The following is a 19,748-nucleotide window of genomic DNA, read 5'->3' on the forward strand; positions in this document are numbered from 1 at the left end:
TCGTCGAGACCCAGGAGCAGTTAGTGGGAGCGAGAGAGGACGTTATCTAAGAAATATGATTCTTTTTAAATTTGCTATCTTGTTCAAAACTTCCTCTACTGAACTAATTGTAGTTTCCCAATCAACTCTTGGCTGAAACACAGGAAACAGTTCACAGGTGCAATTTCACCCTCGTCCCTCACTCTTCCCTCCAAAGTAAATTCTTATCCGGAGCCACAGGTTTCCTTTCAAGGGGCAACTGGGGGCATGTATGCATGGTCCTTAAGAAAATTGCGCAAAAATTTAAGAGCCTTATTATGATCCGGTTCGAGTGAAATTGGTTCTGTTCGGTTTCCAGTCCAAAATGAACCGTAGAGGAACCAGTCCCGAACCCACTCCCTACCCCTCCCCTGGTTGACGCATAGGAACCGCAACCGATTGACTGGCGACCAATAGCAACGAGACGCACGAGAACGAAAACAAACATGGCGGCGGTGGAAGTCGACTTCTTTTAACAGTTACTGTTTTGAAGTGCAAAGCTTAAAACTAATTTGTTCACTAGCACTTGGGTAGAAAATAGATGTCGTCAACAGGGACTATTCTATCTGAGTGCACAGAGGTGTATAATATTCTCAATCAGGTAAAAAATTTGACAGTTTTCTCTGAGTTTTAAAGCTCGGGCCCCAGGCCAGTTGTTCGAAAGGTGGATAACGCTATCCAGTGAATAAATCACTATCCAATGGATAAGTGTTGACAAAACAAACCACGCTATCCGCTGGATAGTGATTTATCCAGTGGATAGTGTTACCTACCTTTTGAGCAACTGGGGCCTGAACGATATTACTACAGTCGTTGCCTCATGAATCTTTTTACTGTTGTATGATATATATTGCCACCTCCATCATCTGCCAACTTCTTTATTTCGTGATAGGCAGCTTGTTGGTAATAATGATCAAGGCTAAAGCTTTTTCAAACTGTATTTACAACACTGCTGGTGAAGCTAAGCTTAGCTAAGGGCCATTCACTTTAAATTTTGAGTCATATATCGATCCACTCTGATTCATCTCTCTTAGCCCTTCCAGTGGACAGAAAAGGGTTGTATGAAAGAAAAGGGGTTGGGAACATGAGAAAAAAACTGGTTTTATTTTACAAAACTTGGCCTTGCATGTGGACCCAGCAAATGTTTGAACCTGGTGCAGAAAACCACTTACAAATAATAGACAGTTTGAAATAAAGGTCAGTTGAAAGTGTTGTTTTTATCATCTTCTTAGGTTGGGCATTACCCAAGGCTGAGTGATCCCAATTATTTGCTTCTTTTGGGTATGTTCGTAATAAAATGAACAATGATAGGGCAGATGGCCATTGCTATAGCTTCGCCTGGATTTAAAGACCTTGGACGTTCGGTGACCCCTATTTCTCTTTTGATAGATCATTTTCTCTACCAACTTTCTACGTTTAGCGAAAAAATGAAGAAAATCTATCAACTAAATGTACCATTTTTTGCAAAATGCACCATCAAATTCCGTTCTTTTTAGTGTTCCATTTATTTGTGTGACGGTTTGAAGGGTTAAGTTTTGTGAAAACGTTGGTGATGTTTGGAATTATTTATGCAACAGACCCACTCCTACAAAATATGACTAAGATCGTTTTCCACTCACCTTTGTTATTTTTAACTTTTAAACCCCTGTAGACCATGCTGAATTATGTGTGCCAATTTTTCAAAACGCTTAATTACCCCGGAAACAAAGTTGGTGACCCCCAATTTTTTTTGTATTTCTGACACAAGTAACTCATTATCTGACTGCAGTAAAAATTTTAAAATTACCTATCAACTGGAAAATGTTCACACAAACATCTTTAAAAGGGCCATTAAAATCATTTCAAACAGGTGCACCTAACACATGATTCTTTTAGATTTCTAAGGGGCCAGCTACTTTAATCCAAGAAGATTATTGAAAGGGCCGGTGCAATGTGTGTACTGTAGGAAAGTGTGTTAAAAAGGCACAACAATTTTCTGGTGAAGTTGTATTAAAGGGTTAGAGACTCCCATATCTATGAAAAGGTCAGGGATGCTCATCAGAAAATTTGAACTAAACATGTAAAGGATATCAATCTGGACGTGGCTTGAGCTTTATTTGACTCCTTTGAATTAAGAGCACTTTTATCAATATGCACCGTAAAAGATACTTTGACAGTTAAAAATAGTGGCATGTCATCCTGAATGCCTTAAGTAAGACCGCAGAACCCTTGATTTATACCCCTATACTAAGTGAGATGACAAGCTGCGATCCATGACCTTTTCATAGGGGAGTTCCCCCCTGGCTCATTCCTCACAAGGCACAAAATGAAATTAGTGACACTCTGATTGATTGTGTTTTGCAGATACAAGACAACGTCATGACTACAATGAAAGCCACATTATAACAGCAAAATTTGCTCCAAGGGTTAGTTGAATAAAGGCACACAGTGATAACTGAATTCATTTTGGGTGCTAATTTATTTTTGGTAGCTCATTAGGAAACAGGTTGTTTATAATTTAGAAAGGCATTGTTACACACTGTAAATTAGGGATATGGTGCTTATTTCTTTTTTTCATTTAACCTCACAATTTTTGTGTTACAGCACTTTGACAATGAATCACAATAGACATAATAATTCAAGAGATGTGACTCACAGTAACACAAGCTAGACTCATTTGATTCATACCGGCAATTACTTTCATTGGTACATGTATGTGACTTATCAGAAGGGGGCCACTTTTTGGAATGAGCGGATGGGGATAAATCAGATCACTACTGGCAGTAGCTGAACATTAAATGATGGATAATTAAAAAAGTCAAATGTTTTTCAGATGAGTATAATTACTATAAATAATGTTGTTTGCTTGAAAAAGTGAGAATATTATTCAAACTAGATTTCATTGTGTTGTCACATGCACAACTAATTTAGACCAAATTTTGTATTACTCCTTTAATTTCTATCATCTCTGGTGCATGCAGTCTTAAGTGCAATTTCCAGAGGTCTTTGTGCAGTTGTGATGTCACCATAAAAAAGTCTGTAGTTAGTAAGTAATGGATGACTAATAAAATGAATTCAAAATTTAGAAATTATGCAATTAAATAATAATGATAATAATGTTTGAAATTACATGTTTAGCTTGTCATCTAGTGATGCATTGTGTGGTTGTAGAATATATCCATACCTTCCTCATGATCATGTATGGAAGGTTTTTTGTTTTGATCTTCAAAGACCAAAAATTCCAATTTAGCATGGTTATGGTCCCTTCTAAACAAAATTTGGGTTTTGCAACCCTCCACTGCTTCAGAATTTCCAGTGATCCTTCATGGGATGGATATGGATATTTGCTAGAACCACACATTAATTATTAAAAAAAAAGAAGCATGAGATGTTATTTTAATATTTAATGCACCAGCTTTAATTTATGTTCACCAAAAATTGTAATAACTAGTTTAAATTTCTTGTTTCTCTTAAGAATGATATCGGTGCTTTCACCATTCCTCACGATGCTGAGTTGCAGACCAAGGAACATGTTGTAGTTTACGACAGTAACACTGGTTCACTTAAAGACAAAAGTGAGTTCTTTCAGTTTATGGGTGTTGTAATCAAAATTAATCAACGGTGGCAAAAAATAACATTCCAAGAAATTAACATTCCAAGAAATCAACATGACTTGTTAACATAATAGTAATAATTTTTGTTATTTGCATTTATTTAGTTAAAAACAAGGTATCATTAAAATAAGTTTTACCGGGACCTTCAAAGGGACTTGTGATATTTATATTGGGGTTTATCAATATTAATAACTAAAAAGAGAGTTTGACGTTGCGACCGCTGGGGTCGCCAGTGCAACCAAATTTTTATCACTGGTGACTAACTTTTCACGCCTTTTACTGAAATACTTTTGCTGGCAACTAAATTTGAATACGTACACCCAAATTATTCAGGTAGTTAATGACTGTACTTATAAAAAACTTTAGTTCAAATCAATTGTCTCAAGTGATATCATCGCCTGCATCTAAGCATGAACACATGACGCTGAAACATACTCTAACAGGGTGTCAAACGAGGCATGATTGGCCATCAAACATTCAAAGTTCAGCAGACCGTGGCATGAACTTTCGCACTTAAAGTTCAGCACACGAAATGGCAGAAAGATTGGACATTGAAGACTTCTTCAGAGAAATTGACCCTGACCTGTGTCAGTATGCATACGACTTTCGTGAATGTGGTTTTACTTCTAGTATAATTAATGGTTACCATGAAATGTTGGCGGGAGCAAGACTTTCAGAGTCTTTCAGTATATATCCCCGAAGGACATTGACAACTGATTTTAAACATTTTGAGTGTGAAGGTTTGTGTTACGGTCTGCTAAACTTCAAATGTTTGATGACAAATCATGCCATGTTTGACACCCAATTAGAGCATGTTTTGACTTGTTCATGCTTAGATGCAAGCAATGGTAACTTTTAATAATGCTTCCCCTGCTTATTCTGAGTCATGTTATCTTAATATTGAGTTAAGTTTGATATCGTGATTATAATAAGACATAAATTATTTTTCAGACAGCACTGCTTTGTCTTGTGCCAAGCTGATGTGGGAAATGGGAAGCAAGAATCCTGTAAAAGTTGTCAAAGGTATCTTTTTGGAACATTTTTTTTGTATACTTTCACCTGCTTTCAGTGTTATGGCATAGACGACATCTTTCAACCATCTTTCAACATGCCATCTTTCGACATGCCATGTAGACAGCTGAAAGACCGTTAAACTGTGAAGCTGGCAATGTTTCCGGTTATTAGCAGAACAAATTAATGACAAATAAATGATAATTACTGACCTCAAATGAATGAGGAAGATTGTGGACTTTGCATGTTGAACATCTCAATTTATGGGATAATTCAAACGATTTTAGTGTAGTCGATTAGCTCTCAGTGGTGACTTGCGGTAGAATTGGGCTGCTACCACTCAGTTAATATTAGACAGATTGATACTCCTAGGCTTAGTTTGATGTCAAATAAATCCATTTTTCTGATCTCAGGATCTCAAATCCTTTGTTACAACTCTTTGTTTTCTCAATTTTGTGCATTTCTTTCTGTCTCAAAGTCTAGATAAAGGACTTTAATGAAGTCTTATAGGGTTACACACTTGGATTTGATCCTCAGGTTTTAAGCTAGCCCACAAGCAGGCTCAGCTCTGAGTCCGCACATGTGAGTGGTGAAGGGTGAGTCTGCAAGCAAAGTTGTCTAGCAGGGAGGGGTCTGGTGAAGAGGTGTCAGAAACCTCTCCACTCTCATGTGTGTTCCTCAAACTTTAGCCTGCAGCCTGCAGCCTGCAGGCTAGTTTAGAGCTTTATGGCATAGAGAAACAGTTTTATATTTCTCTATTTTCAGGTGGATATGAGGAATTTTCAGCATTGTACCCATTTCTTCGTACTCAGAAGATCATTTACATGCCTAGGGTAAGTTTGTGCACTATTCAAATTAGATTCTTTTCATGGCCTCCATGCATCTCCTCACCAATGAATTATTTCCAAAAATGTTTTAATTAATAAGATGATTAATAAGATGATGTTTTGTTTATGTTACAGTAAAGAGTATAATATTGACTGTGGTGAATTAACTAATAAAGAGATCTCCTATGCATTTTAATGTATGTCATCCCATATGATCTCATTTTACAATGTAGATTCCCAAAAGGGGTACTCTGTGAATGGTTTGGGTCCATGTGGGGGTGTGCTGCTGAGATACTGAAACCCTCACCCTATACTAGACCATCATCAGCTTGATTTTGCGACCCTATTTTAGACTAGGCACCAAAACCCCCTACCCTATCCCAGACTAGCTATTTTCCATGTAGGAATGTTTTCACTATTATAGTCTAACATTTACTGTCTAAACCAATATCATACAAAGTCACTTCCAAGTCTCAATTTGTCTAAAATTTTATAGAACCCCACTTCACCCTTCACTTTGGCAGCCCAAGGCCACTGGCACAAGCAGCGAATTTTTTTGCGTGGGTCACAATGGGCGATTCCAGAAAATATCTATACCTATATCATGGACGGCTTTTAGGATTTCCAAAGGGGAGGGGGTTCTTTGAACTGGAATTCTGAAGGAATAGGGGGGTATTTATGATTAGAAATCTGAAGGCATGGGGGGATTTCACAGGTGGGATTTCTGGAGTAGAAGGAGTAGAGTGAGTTCCTTGAAAACGCTATTGTTGTGGACTTTTGTAGTTCGTAAATAGACCACGAACGTATGACCGTGGAAGCAGAAGACAAGCATCGATTGATCAGACACATGTTTAGGCTCATTACTTATAGAAGTGAACAGTAAAATGTGGGTTTCACATTTACCTTGATGAATTTCTTGTCAGATGAATAAAATCTGAAAATATATCTTACTTTCTCTTTGCTCCCATCTCCCATCCAATGAACATCAAAAAACTCGCACCAGTCCCTCGCTTCCAGGGAATGCCTGCCAGGTTATTAAGCATTTGGACTGTCAGACTCGATGGTATTTTTGACTGCTGAAAGATTTTAACATTCTGAATTTGAGCTATTTTGCTTTCAAAACGTCAAAACAACACAAGAAAACAAAGAGGAGGAAAATTATCGTAAGTGGTTTTTATTTTTATAGCCAAATTCGGACTTAAAAAGGAGTTTGCACAGCCTGTCCATACGCGGTAGGTTTTTCTTGCTGCTAATAAGATCACAGCCTTAAGGAGGCATAAATTCATGTTCATTTGTTCATATAGGGGTTGCCAAGTCGAAAATGTACTTCCAAAAAAAAGCGGAATTCCAAAGGGTAGGGGGTTTGACGATTATGAAATTCTGAGGGCATGGGGGGGGGGGGGGGGAGGGGGGTAACGCATTCTGGAATTTCCAAAGGCAAGGGGGGGGGGGGGTTAAAACATGGAAGCTGTCCGTGGTTGGGTATGGATATTTTCTGGAATTGCCCAATAGAGACATGACTGACACCGGAAACTTTGTAAGTAAAACCTCTCACCCAGGGTAATTGATACGTGACCTTCAAATCAAAACTCCTGCGAGCATTTGGCGATGTGCTTGCATCACTCATGCGTTCATTATATGGTGTTATAGGAATGCCACTCTTGTTTTCAAAAATATGGCGGCCACTACATATACGTACTGAGAGACTGAGGTCACTTGAAAAGAATAAAAAAGTAAATTTTCCATTTACATGCTGTTCTGTTGCCATGCTTCCCTTACTCAGTTGACACTCTATCAATGTCTCCGTCGACACTCAAGTAACAGTCGGTTGATAGTTGGCTGATTGTCAGCCGACTGATATGCATTGATCAATACTCGATGGCTTGCTAGCAAAAATTAGTCAGTCCTTAACTGACTGTTGACCGAGATGTCAATCAAGTGTTGATAAAGTGTCAGCTGAGGTGTTGATTGAGTATCGATGGGGTGTCAATCTAGGGTATTGATCAAGCGTATTGATTGAAACTCGTCTGAGGATGCTTTAATAGTACACATGATCCAGATTTTGTACGAGGAATGATAATTAAGCCTGGAGTATGTTTTCTGAAGGGGCAATCCAGACCCTGTCTTCCATCCAAAAGATCATAAGTTAACAGTTAGTAATAATTATTATCGTAATGCCATTACATCAATTTATTAACAGGAACTAGATGTCATCAACACTTATCCAGTGGAGATTATACCTGGTTTCTTGTATGTGGCAACATTCCTACAGTCTCAGGCAGTGAGAGTAATCAAGGATCTCAAAGTCAAGGCAAATGTGATAGTTGGAAAACAAAATGACACAATGTAAGTGCCTTGTATGAGGGTTGTACTGACTCTGGCACAGTTCACGAGCAGAAAACATAGTGAATCACAGATCATGGATGTCAAAATTTCATATTCCTGAAGATTCATGAAAAAAAAGCAAGTAAAGTTCTCTTTTTAATAACCTGCATGCTCATATGGCAGAAAGAGTGTTTGAAGAAAGCAAAATCATGAATTAAAGTCTAAGTACAAGATTTTCAAATTGAAATAAAGTAGCAGGAGGAAATCGGAAAGTAGGCGTAACACAACTAGGTCACAGTAATGGGCAGCCATGTGGGGAAATTATATCCCTAATTGGGTTACCCACTCCTGCATTAGGAAGACAGGGTGCTGGGCCTGGAAAATTTTGAAAATCTGTGTGCGTTGAGGCACATTCTGGTGCATTTGTAGCACAAAAAAGTGATTTTTTTGGAGCTGTTTGCAAGATGAGTCTCTTTGGAAGTTCAGTTATAAAAGGCTTCAATGGAAAATGTGCACATGCTGACAAATCATTGGACAAATCTAATACATGTACGCAACACCCGCCAAAATAATATTGCTCTTGTTTTGGAAGTTTGAAAGATACCTATAATAGCTGCCTAAGAAAGAGAAGATCGTGATTATGTTGGTGAAATAAAAATGCGTATTTATAAACTTCCTGACAATAGGTACCCGGTGCAAGTGCATGAAGTACCCGGTGATCTGACTTGCATCGGGCACCAGGTAATGTTGGAAACCCTGCTAAGTATTAAGGCTCCATATGTAAATCACACACCTAAATCACTTTTGAGTCCTTTTTGATAGAGGACTCTAACCATTTGGAGGACTCAAAATCACCAAGAATAGAGTGGTGAAATCATGAATATTGATTAGTAATTCAAGTTCTTCACGGGCCACCCAATTATCTTCAGGTCACAGATCACAAAGAATAATTTCTTAAATTCGTGTTTCATGGAAATCACACATCATGAGAATACCCCTGTATGACCCTCTTGTATACAGGTGGTATTTTTTGGGAACCAACCCAGCTAAGGTGTGTTTTAGTCATAATTTCGCTACATTTTGAAACCTTGTGTTCTAATATTGGTTTAATATTTGGGTGCAGATTTGCTGCAGAGGGTATGACACTGGGTAAAGGTGAGAAGAGAGTCAAGCAAGTTCTGACAATACCAATAGAGGACAATGGTGGAGAAGATCTCTACTCACACCTGTCTGACATTATTCATTTCATTGGTAAGAAAACAGAATGTGGAAGATAGGCTATCATCCACACATTCCCAACAGATTCTGTTTTGAGCAGTTAATAATAATAATAATGTTAGCTTTTTCAGCTCCTCCACTGATGACCTTCACAAAGTTGTTCCTTTTACTCTGTGGGTTCCATTCCAGCACCTGTAGGGGCTGTCAAATGCTGACTTCTGTAATGTTTAACCGATCCAATTCCACTTGCATCTCATAATTTCTATGGCTGGAATGTGTTCGTTTTCTGTCTGATATATGTTATGCTTGGAACAAATTCAAGCTTTATGCATATGTCATCTTTTCTTTCCAAGCAACATAAATGTGGTTGTATTATTAAATTCTCCCGTCTCCTATTCGTGACTGCACTTTGTGGGTAGAAGCGTCATGTGACGACCCACAAATATACAATGTGACAAAGGAGACAATCTTTCGCCAGCCTGCTATTCCAATCAAGATTAATTCTTTGCTTGCATTTGCCTTTCAGATGATCATCAAACTAAAGATGGCCGAACAGTTCTGTTGAGTTCAACATTGGGTATTAGTCGCAGTGTGGCTGTAGCGATGGCTTATTACATGTGGAACAAAAAAGTCTCTCTGAAGGTGACCTTGCTTTTTCAAACAATAGTTATATGCCCTTCAATTAAATTTAACTCCTTTGTGTAACCTTACTTGTGAATCATGAAAACTGTTTGTAGATCAAAAACACCTATCCACAACTATTTAGCCTTGTTAGGCCTCATCAGCGTGGCAGTATAGGTAATACCTGGGTTCAAGGTCCCCAGGAAAAAAATAGCAAGTGATGTGAAAATGGTAAGCTTGTGGCTGAAGAATGGCAAAGTAAAGTGTAAAGTACTTGTACTTTATACTAGTTGGCCGGGATCACCGTTACATGTTGGATAGAGTGTATGTCACTTCTTGCCAAAAATTCGTCAGCAATTTCTTTACTGTCTTGGAGCTCCTCTGAGAGAAAAGCAGAAAAAGGGGAGTGGAAAGTAAAAGTGCTTTCTCCCTGCACCCCGCCCCGATCCCGTCCCGTCCTGTTCCTTTATTTCCGTATGGCGATTTCTTTTGTTTGCATTTTTCTCCTCTCTATGAGGTTAGTGGTCTAATATATCCTCGGGACCCGGGGGGTAACTCCCAGAAAAATTTTGTGGGGGGTTTGCGGCCTGCTTCCCAAAACTCCTTACCCTAGGCCTATTTATGACCAAAATTCGCTATTTCAGACCAATGGTTTTATTGATAATGATGAAAATGTAGCTTCTTCTAAAAAAAACATACACAATTTAAGACTAGAGTGCGAAAATCATATCCTGTTTATGACCAAAAGGGCCAAAATCGATGCCCTATTTGTGACCAAAACGGATACAAACCATATCCTTTAGGGCCGCACATACCTATATAGGCCATATAAGGGAGTACCCCCCCCCCCCGGAATAACTACACTTACGAAGGTTTGTTTTTCTTTCAGGATGCGTACAACCACGTGAAGAAATGCAGAGAAAACATTCAACCAACAAGAGGCTTCATTGAGCAGTTGTCTCGCTGGGAAGAAAAGATGTTTGGTTCTATTGTCACTGACATCAGTGAACCAGAATATTAGCAAGCAATGGAAAAAAAATTAACTTACTTACAAAACGTTTAACTTTTCGGCCAAAATTAGGGTCTCTTTTTTAAAAATGGTTGACACTTGATAATGTTTTAGTACCGTGTAAATAAAATATATCGGTCTTATGCATTCAGTAACGTTTAAATAGGAAGATGTTCTCATCCACTTTGTAAAAAATATAAAGATTGATTTCAAATGCCTACTTTCTTGATCATTGTTGTTTTCCCTCATTTCTTCCTACTTCTCAGCTTGATAGGAGTATGTGCCCGACTGCCATACCGGAAACCCCTCGCCACTCACTTCGCCTTCTCTCCGGATTACGTGTCCGTCCCTCACTTGCTCCTTCTGTTGGCGGATTCCAAACAGTGGTCCCGGGCGGTTGTTTCTTGACTATTAACTCGGATGCGTCCCGGGAGGGGGTGGGGGCCTCTCATATAGAAAGGACGACGGTGCTCGTCACCTTGTTAGGGGTTAAAAAAAGCAGTTTTAGTACTTCTTAGGATGTTTAGCCTCAAGAGGTCCACAGCGAGAGCTTTTGCGGCATTTTAAGGGGTTTTGTGCCACAAATGCGTTGTTTTGGAATTGCAAGTACCCGTTAGGAGTGAAAGAGCATGTCACCGATTCAAAGAGGAACGGTCACTTTTGAAAATGTATGTAGACTAGCATATGAAACGTTAAGTTCTCGGGTGTTACTAAACAGTCCGGTAGTTTGCCAGTTTTGGAAGAAGCGAAGACGTCACGATTCTATTGTTTCGCCAAAATCGCAAAAAATAATCGTGAGAAAAAGCTACTAGATCTATCACTGTCACATTTCATGATCAGCACTGCCCCAGATTAAAAAGCAGTGCATGCACTCACAACAATGCGAGGCATCAGACTGAATTGTTTGAGAAGTCAAACAAAATAAAGGAAGGAAACACTCGCTCTAAACCAGCCAGACGAATTTTGGAAAACCTTAATTTGCAATTAGCATTTTGTGAAGAAAGGGGAGAGAAATGTCCTTCGTGGAAAAGTCCCAGTGTCGAAACTTTCTGTGTATCTTTTCGCAACCCCTTTCCAACTTAAGCTTTAAGATGACAACAAAAAGAATACTCTGAGATAATTATACTTTTAATAATATTACTTTGAGGAAAATTAGGCTACTGACTGATGGGGACACATTTGATACATCACAAGCAGACTACTGTTCTTGGTTCTAGTATCTGACAGCGACAAAACAGTAGTTAGACTTCTTGTATGAAGGGAACCCCTGTTCATAAGAAGAATTTGTGCATAAAATCCGAAGGTCACGAGTTTAGGTCCTGCTCTGACCACTAAGCTGGAGTTGTTTCTTGGTAGACTCCAGTTCAGCTCCTTGATCACGCTTGTAGATAGCCAACTTGTCTGCCTCCCGCGAGTTGGTATTTTTGAGCCTGTTATGTTAATTTGCAAAAATTTTCTCTTTCAGTTTAAGTGGCATGCCTGAAAACTAGCTAGTTGTAGCTAAGTCCATCGACCACTATAAGCATTTAACATTTAACATTTTTTAACAACTTAGGATAGGTCAGATGACAGTCAGTGTCATGTAAAAGTTCATTTCTAGTTTACTTTGTGCTGGTTTTTTTGTTGGTTTTTTGGCTGCCTGGATTGCTTGGTGAATGTTAGATTATCTCGTTTCTTTCTCTGTCGCATGACAGGTATGGAAATTGTTCTGCCAAACAGAGCAACTGCAAGAAATGTTGACAAGGTAATGTCTGTTTTTAACTGCTTCCTGTAGGTCTCGATATTAAAAGATTGGAGGTATGATCAAGTACATTGTACATATGAGAGTGAAATCAATCATAAAATAATGTGAAATTGGCTTTTCTTTTTTTCTCACAGGAAAATTCAAGAGGAAAGCCTGAGAACATATTTGTTCACATATAACAGTGTGTATGACTCATTGAGGTACTTAAACATTCAGAGGAATGGGGAAATGTAGCAATGCATACAATGTTTACAATACATACTACGGCAACCCTCTTTGGAAAAACTTTTGTACCATATTTTTGATGAAAAAAACTCTGTTAATTGTTATGCCTGACTTTCACCTGCTAATGTCAAAATCAAAATTCGCATTTCTTCTTGAAAATATCCTGTTTGCTTTATTTTGCTCTGAATATCACTCATAAAGATACATTTCTTTGGATCATCCTTTATTTTAATTAACTTCAAAAACTCTCTGTTAGCTAGCTCTTGATTTTGCCCTCTTTCCTCAACCATGCACACCACTTGTACTCAACATTACATCACTCCATGTCATGCTACTTCTACGGATATTTAGGGATGGACCATTATCAATTTTTTTGAGGGGCTGGGGGTTGGGCAATTTTGGGGGGCATGACATTTCTTTCTCACCTTTAGGTTGTGCATGGGTTTTTTTCTTTTTGGTGGGCAATAACTTGTGCAAGAATGTTTTTAATGTCGAAATTCAAAATAATGATAATAGAAAGAACTTCCTCAATTTTTTTCCCCATGGCTCCCCTTGCAAGATTTTTTTTCAGCAGTTCTTGCTGTGCAGGAATTTTCTATTGGAAATAGCCCAACCTTCTCCTCCAAAACATGATGGTCCATCGCTTAGGAGTTTAGAATAATATGTTTAATCTTAGTGTGTTTCGTTACTGAGCCCAGTGTTACACCTGACGTAGATGAACCATCAGTTTAATTCACCTTCTGTGGACATTACTGGGGTGTGGACAAAACGTGGGGTAGGCCATGGCCTACCCTGTGGGCCTACCCTATGGCCTACCGGTGGTCAGATTTTTAAAAACACAAACAAAACATCAGTAAGGGTCGAATGAGTAAGGTGGCATAAAATTATATCCCTCGTGGTTTCTTGTATCCCTCTAGGGTCCTCTAGTAGGGGTATACTAAAAAGTCACCAACACCAAAGGCTGGTTTTCATTAGAGCATAGGCACAAGGAAAACGAACAGTTCTGTTTTTCTTGTGCTTGTGCTTACTTCGAACGCGTTACTAGTGAAAACAACACAAGACAAATAAGTGGGTTTGTTCTTCTTATGTTTCTGCTTCTGCTTATGTTTATGTTGTGGCTTTTTTCACTTGTGCTTATGCTTATGCTTGTGCTTGTGCTTAGGCTCTAGTGAAAACCAGCCTTAACAGTCACTAACGCCGTTCATTACATTGTTTACACTAGCACTCCACTATATGTTACAAACTGTTCTGTCAGATATTTTAGCCATGCAATGACATGCATTATAATTTGGCTGCTGTTTGTCGCCGGTATAACGCGAGTTCGGATTGGTTAATTCTAGGGCATTATTCTCATGTAATGCCCACTGGTGGATTACCCGCCTGAAAAAAACAAGGCAAAGGGTAATTAAAGTTGTTTTTCTGAAAATTGTTGCAGCTGAAAACGATGAGTGATATGAAAACTCTGAGAGTGAATTATATTATTAGAAGAACAGCAAATTCACAATGTTAAATTACGATCTACTTGGTGCCGGACGGGACGAATAACACAGCCAAACAGCTTTTGATAAGCCATGTAATAAACTACTTATTAACCTCGAATGTTCAGTCTTCAGTCACGGGAAAATCTCAAAGCTCGAGCTCGGCATTGCCGCATTGACCTCGCTATCGCTCGGTTAACATTGCAAGGTCTCGGTTTGCAATTTTCCCGTTAAGACCTCACTCTCGGTTAATAAGTATTTATTATTATATGGCTGTGTCTCACAAGGACTGGGAACTACCGAATTCACGCATTTGATTGGCTGAAAACGATATTGACCGCGGTCTAGATTTTCCCATCTAGACCGGCATCTGTAGACCGGTTTCATTTTGCGTTGAAAAAGTAGCAAACTAAAATACAAAAATGTTTAACATTTTCTTTTATTTTCTTCTCAATCATTTATGGAAGTGCCAAAAAGCCTGATGACAAAAAAAGAAGTAAAGAGGACGAGCAAATTTCGGCAGGTTTAAGTTAACCTCGTCGCCGTTCGCTAGCAAAATGTCAGCAAACCAGTTACATTAAACGAATTAAAGTTTTCTTCTTTGCCATATAATAAACATCTTATTAACCGAGCTAAGTCGGTCTGTATGGGAGAATCTTGACCTCGGTCGTGTGTACAGACCTCACTGCGTTCGGTCTGTACTCACGACCTCGGTCAAGATTCTCCCATACAGACTTCCTGCTCGGTTAATAAGAGCTAAATATGGGGTCTTTAATAAGTATTTAATATGGGGTCTTTAATAAGTGTTTAATATGGGGTCTTTGGCTCTTTTGCATTTCATCCTTTGGCTTCTGTTTTTATATGCCATAAATTGTAATAAATAAATAAAAATAATAAATAAATAAATAATAAGTAGTTCTTATCATAAAATAATTGAGATACTATGCACGCTCTCATTGGTCGATAGGTGCGTTTAGATGAGAGTTTGTAAACACGAAGTGACGATATTTTATTGAAACAATATAGGACTTTTTCCGTGTTTACATAGTTGCATCTACACACTCGAGGAGGCAGGAAATTACGTTGGGTGATATTAACATAAATTCCAGTGAAAAAAATAAAAAAAATAAAGGACGCAAAAATGATGTGGTAATGGCGTGGAAGTAGTAAAAATAGCAAAATTCAAGTCAAGTGAGTTTTCTTATAAAGGAAGGTTTAAGTAGAATTAGCGAAAATCATAATTCAGGTATGGAGCTCCGATTTGTTTGCCTTATTAGACTGAGGAAAATGGTTTTAGCAAGACAGTTACTATCATTCCCGGACTTGGCTCGAACTCGCACTCGAACTCTTACCCTAAGGCCACCACACCCCTTGCTTGACACCATTGAAAGGCACCTGAACCCGGCTCCCTCGCTTTATACAGTAAAAGGCTCGCATAGGTTCATTGTTTAACATATTCCGTTGGTTTAGCTGGAGTCTATATCGCTCTACCCCGGTAGTGTGCTCTTCTTCTGCTCCATTTGAACAATAGTAAAATTCTTTGGTAGGTATAAACACGAGTAAAACGCGTCTATTTATACATCCCCAGTGCTACTCGTCTTAAAATGTCGTTGACGAGTAGCTCTGGACGCACCAAAAAATTCGAATTTTTCCATTGGCTGACAAAAAATGAATGCGCAGCAGAAATGAAAATTACAAAGCCCTCCGTTTCTCCGACCACGTGACCAAAAGAAACGGAGGCTCTGGGGACGAGAATGTTTCCAGACTCCAAGATTTTAGGAGTTCCGGTTTCACCGCGCATGTGTACCTTGATTTAAAACATGGCAATCTTGTTCTCAGAGCCCACGAGTTTTTTGGTCAGCGCCAACCAAAATACACGTGGGCTCTGGGAACGAGATTGGTTTTTCTCTCGAATCCGGATATTTTCCGCCTGCGATCTTTTGAGTTTGCGGCAGAACCGAGCACCGTAATCTTACATGAAGTACTGACTACAAAGGGCGTCGATGTTTGGGAACTTCTTTAGGTGCGTGGTTTGAACAACAAAGCTTGAAACTAAATATCTCATCTCCGAAGAAACCAGATGTCGTCAACAGGAAGTATTATCTCTGAGTGCACAGAGGTGTATAACATTCTAAATCAGGTAAGAAATTCAATTCTGATCTGGGGTGTCGTTGGAGTACGCTGCAGACGGCGAGTTTAGTTTAATGCATCAGTCAATTCCAGCAGTGCCCATCCCCTCCCCGGGCAACCGCGGGGCATTTGCTCAAGTTGTCAGTCCGGGTGGGGCATCCGCAATTTTATCGCGGCCCGGGGGCTGGGCATTTGCGTACCCCGGGGCGACCCCCGGGCATTCGACACACGTGTTTTGGAAAGTGCCATGGATGAGTTCATCGGGAAAGACGAGGCGTTTGTCGAACAATGGCTTGTCCGTCAGGGACTAGAGAAACTTGTTTTTAAAGTTATGTTTTCTCAATTTTAGATATTTCTTCATTACTTGTAAGCATATAAATATAAGCGACAAGGTGAACTATATTTTGTTTATCACAAAACAATAACTGACGTGAACACGACTATTTCGCATTTCGCATTCAAAACTAGCCTAGCATTTTTTAAATTCATGAAAGTGGAGTTAAAATACTTAAGGTTTGCGAATTCAAATGATGCAATCTTGAAGACAGATCTTGCGAGCTTAAAATGCAATGCATCATAATTTAAAATGTCTTGATTCTTCACAGAAAAAGTAGCCTACGAATACAGGCGCCTATCATCGCTCGCGGCTCGGGGCACGTCCGCCGCAATCCCAGCTATCCTCTAGCAAACTTCTAAAAACAAATATAAAGAAATAAATATAATCAGAATCAACTAACACGTACTGTTGTCCTTGAAGTCTTACCGTTGCATTAAAATACTGAACAGTTGACCGTTTTATTCACTGATTAATTAAAAAACTGCGGAGGTGTTGGAAGGCGACGATCCCGGGGGCGGGGCATTTGCCCTCTTTCTTCGTCCCCACCCCGGGGCATTTAGACAGCTAATGTTTCCCCACCCCGGGGAATTTGCCCATTTTTTTAAAAAAAATGCTAATGCCCGGGGGTTAGCCGGGGGGGGGGGGATGGGCACTGCTGGAATTGACTGATGCATAAGCACTGGATATATCGAACGTTAATTGTAATTGTCGTCTGAGTTTCTTTACTGTAGTATGATATGGCCACCCCTGTTGTCCGCCAACTGTTTATTTTGTAACAATTAAGACCAAAGCTTGTTCAAACTGAATGAACAATGGGCCAATTCCATTTTTTATCCGCACCCCCTCCCCCTAGCTATTGAGGGGCTATTGAGGGTCTAGGAAATCTGAGAAGGAGGGGGGAGCCTTTCAAGGCCATTTCTTTAGAGGCAACTGTGTCGGCACCTTTTATTTTTGAATAAATTCTGAAGGGGGAGGTCTGTTTGCACTTTGAGATTCCTTTCTTGGGGATAAAAAGTTTACTTTTCTGAGGGCATACAAGTCAAAGTCCCTTAATAAGGGAGGGGGGAGGGGTGGATATTAAAATAGAATGGCCCAATATGGCTGGTAAAGGGCCATTCCATTTTTCATCCAGAGGATACAAAAGTCAATTCCGAAGTGTTTGCTTGCAATAACTGGGGGGTGGGGGGGGGGGGGGGCTATTTAAAACTCAGCCTTATGAACCCAGCAGATTTTTTAACCCTGTTGGGTTTATTAGATATGAAATAAATTTTCATATTGATTGATGAAAATGAGTTGCTTGTACCGGTGTGAAAGCGTGAGTTCAAATAAATAAAAAGTTTCGTTTTTATCATCTAAATACTAGGCTGGGCAGTACCCAGCCCAGTATTATTATTACCCAAGGCTGAACAATCCTAATTATTTACTTCTTTTACGTATGTTGAAGAATGAGAATGATTTCACAGAACATTTCATTAATGATCTATTGCATTTAATTAATATCCACACCTTCTCTGTTGAGGACTGGTCTTTCATTCTCAACCATAAAGAAATCTGTTGAAAACACCTTGACCCCCAAGGAAACCATTAACAATTGACTTAACTCTGAAGAGTTCCACAAGAAATTGGCGAAGCTCTCAAGAATTCCATTAGAAATGGCTTAACCCCTTGAAAATTCTATGTAATTTGAATCTAGATTTCACAACTGAAGAATTCCGCTTTTTTTTTTTTGCTCATTTTCCTTAAGAATGCCTGTATTGCTGAACTTGCCTCACAGAGAAGTACACGACTTTCTGCCTTCCCCTGACATATTCCTCAACAGGGAGGGGGATGGGGGTGCATGTATTAAATGCAATGGCCCAGTTACTTTATTTCTAAAGTTAATTTTTTTTCTTTTCTTTATCTTGGGACTTTTCTTACTTGTACTTCCTTTATATCTTATTTTTATCCAGTTTTGATACGACTAACTAACGAGCATTCATTCCTTGTGGTATATATATTAAAATGATTCCTCAGCATTGCATCATGTGTCCCTACTGGGCGTGATTTTTGTGTCATTAGCATACGCAAATGAGCGCGTGCACATACACAACGCAAGAGATTTCCCTCAAAATAATATACCTGGCGCAAATTTGGACACTGAATTGTCCGTAGAAGTTTTCGTAGCATTGTACGTCTGTACGCTTTAGTTTTATTAATATTGACAATATATGCAAGTTTCAAAAGTTAACAGTCTCATGTAAGGCCGTAGAGTCATAGAGTGGTAGATCCTTATAGCTTTATATCGCATATTAGAGATATAGAGCTAAAACATAATATTTTATTCATCTAAGCTGCATGTATAATTACAACAACTGTTCATTTATTGTTTTTCGAAACGCAGAGTTATCTTGCCCATTTTTCTTTCGAGTACTTAATTAAATGCAAGCTATATCATTTTCCATGATATGTTACTGTGTTATATATCTTTAAATTTTGCCTCCACTACACATCCGGACACACTAGACAGTGATTAAATTGGGTGCGTTGGCCAGCCAAGCCATCGTCCTGTTTATTCCATCTCAGCATATAATACAAGCTATGAATAAAAAGACAATTGGTAAGTGCACCAAAGCCGGACACGAAAACCCTAAAACCAGCAAGTGGAGAAAATTGGGAACGTGTGCCCCCGACCAAAGGCAGTGGTGCAACCCTCGGGGTTTTAGGGTATCCTTGGTTAACATCAGTACTGTAGAATAATAAACCTAAGTGATAACAATGGGTTGACAGGCCTACACAACTCCTATCCACGTGTCATAGCCGCTTTGAGAGTTTTGCTCGAACTAGTATATCTTTGACGATCTGCCCCTTTTGTATTGTACGATAGGGGGATCTTTGAATATTTCGCTAAGCAATAATCCTGTTTTTAGGAGGACATTTCACCAGAGTAGAGCCGTTAGAGGTCATAGGTCTGCGTGGTTTCCGCTGCTATCCGCGTGTAATTTGTTGAGTTTGACACCTCTGTTTTTGGCCACGTGCTATTTTTTTAGCTCATTTGACTGCAAGATATGTTTTAAGCTCTCTAAATATTAGCTCTGGAGGGACAAAGTTTGAAATATTCCGTGAGCATGTTGGTTACTTGCATTTTGTATTATTTCTCCGGGCCCGGCTGTTTGATTTACTGTTGCAAGTTATGCTGCTTGTTATCACGGGTGTCATATTTATCTTTGTCCGGC

General features: G+C 39.2%; 1 protein-coding gene across 3 annotated transcripts in view; it reads left to right on the forward strand.

Annotated features, from left to right (window-relative positions):
• The window catches only part of LOC145464292 (serine/threonine/tyrosine-interacting-like protein 1), a 25,072-nt gene continuing 5,324 nt past the window's right edge, over positions 1-19,748 (forward strand). The window contains exons 1-12 of one of the 3 annotated variants that reach the window (XR_014041413.1): positions 1-619; positions 1,251-1,299; positions 2,362-2,423; positions 3,473-3,572; positions 4,563-4,634; positions 5,388-5,455; positions 7,650-7,795; positions 8,898-9,025; positions 9,519-9,634; positions 10,503-11,290; positions 12,317-12,366; positions 12,501-16,209. Coding sequence is in view for 1 of the 3 variants with exons in the window: in XM_081448139.1 (XP_081304265.1) it covers positions 560-619; positions 1,251-1,299; positions 2,362-2,423; positions 3,473-3,572; positions 4,563-4,634; positions 5,388-5,455; positions 7,650-7,795; positions 8,898-9,025; positions 9,519-9,634; positions 10,503-10,634 (933 nt within the window). In the remaining 2 variants the exon portion in view is untranslated. Of the gene's footprint in view, positions 620-1,250; positions 1,300-2,361; positions 2,424-3,472; positions 3,573-4,562; positions 4,635-5,387; positions 5,456-7,649; positions 7,796-8,897; positions 9,026-9,518; positions 9,635-10,502; positions 11,493-12,316; positions 12,367-12,500; positions 18,200-19,748 lie in introns of those variants that run through there. The other 2 variants (XR_014041412.1, XM_081448139.1) reach the window with 2 other exon arrangements.

The sequence above is a fragment of the Orbicella franksi genome, chromosome 12, assembly GCF_964199315.1.
Source record: "Orbicella franksi chromosome 12, jaOrbFran1.1, whole genome shotgun sequence".
In the NCBI taxonomy this organism is placed as follows: domain Eukaryota; kingdom Metazoa; phylum Cnidaria; class Anthozoa; order Scleractinia; family Merulinidae; genus Orbicella; species Orbicella franksi.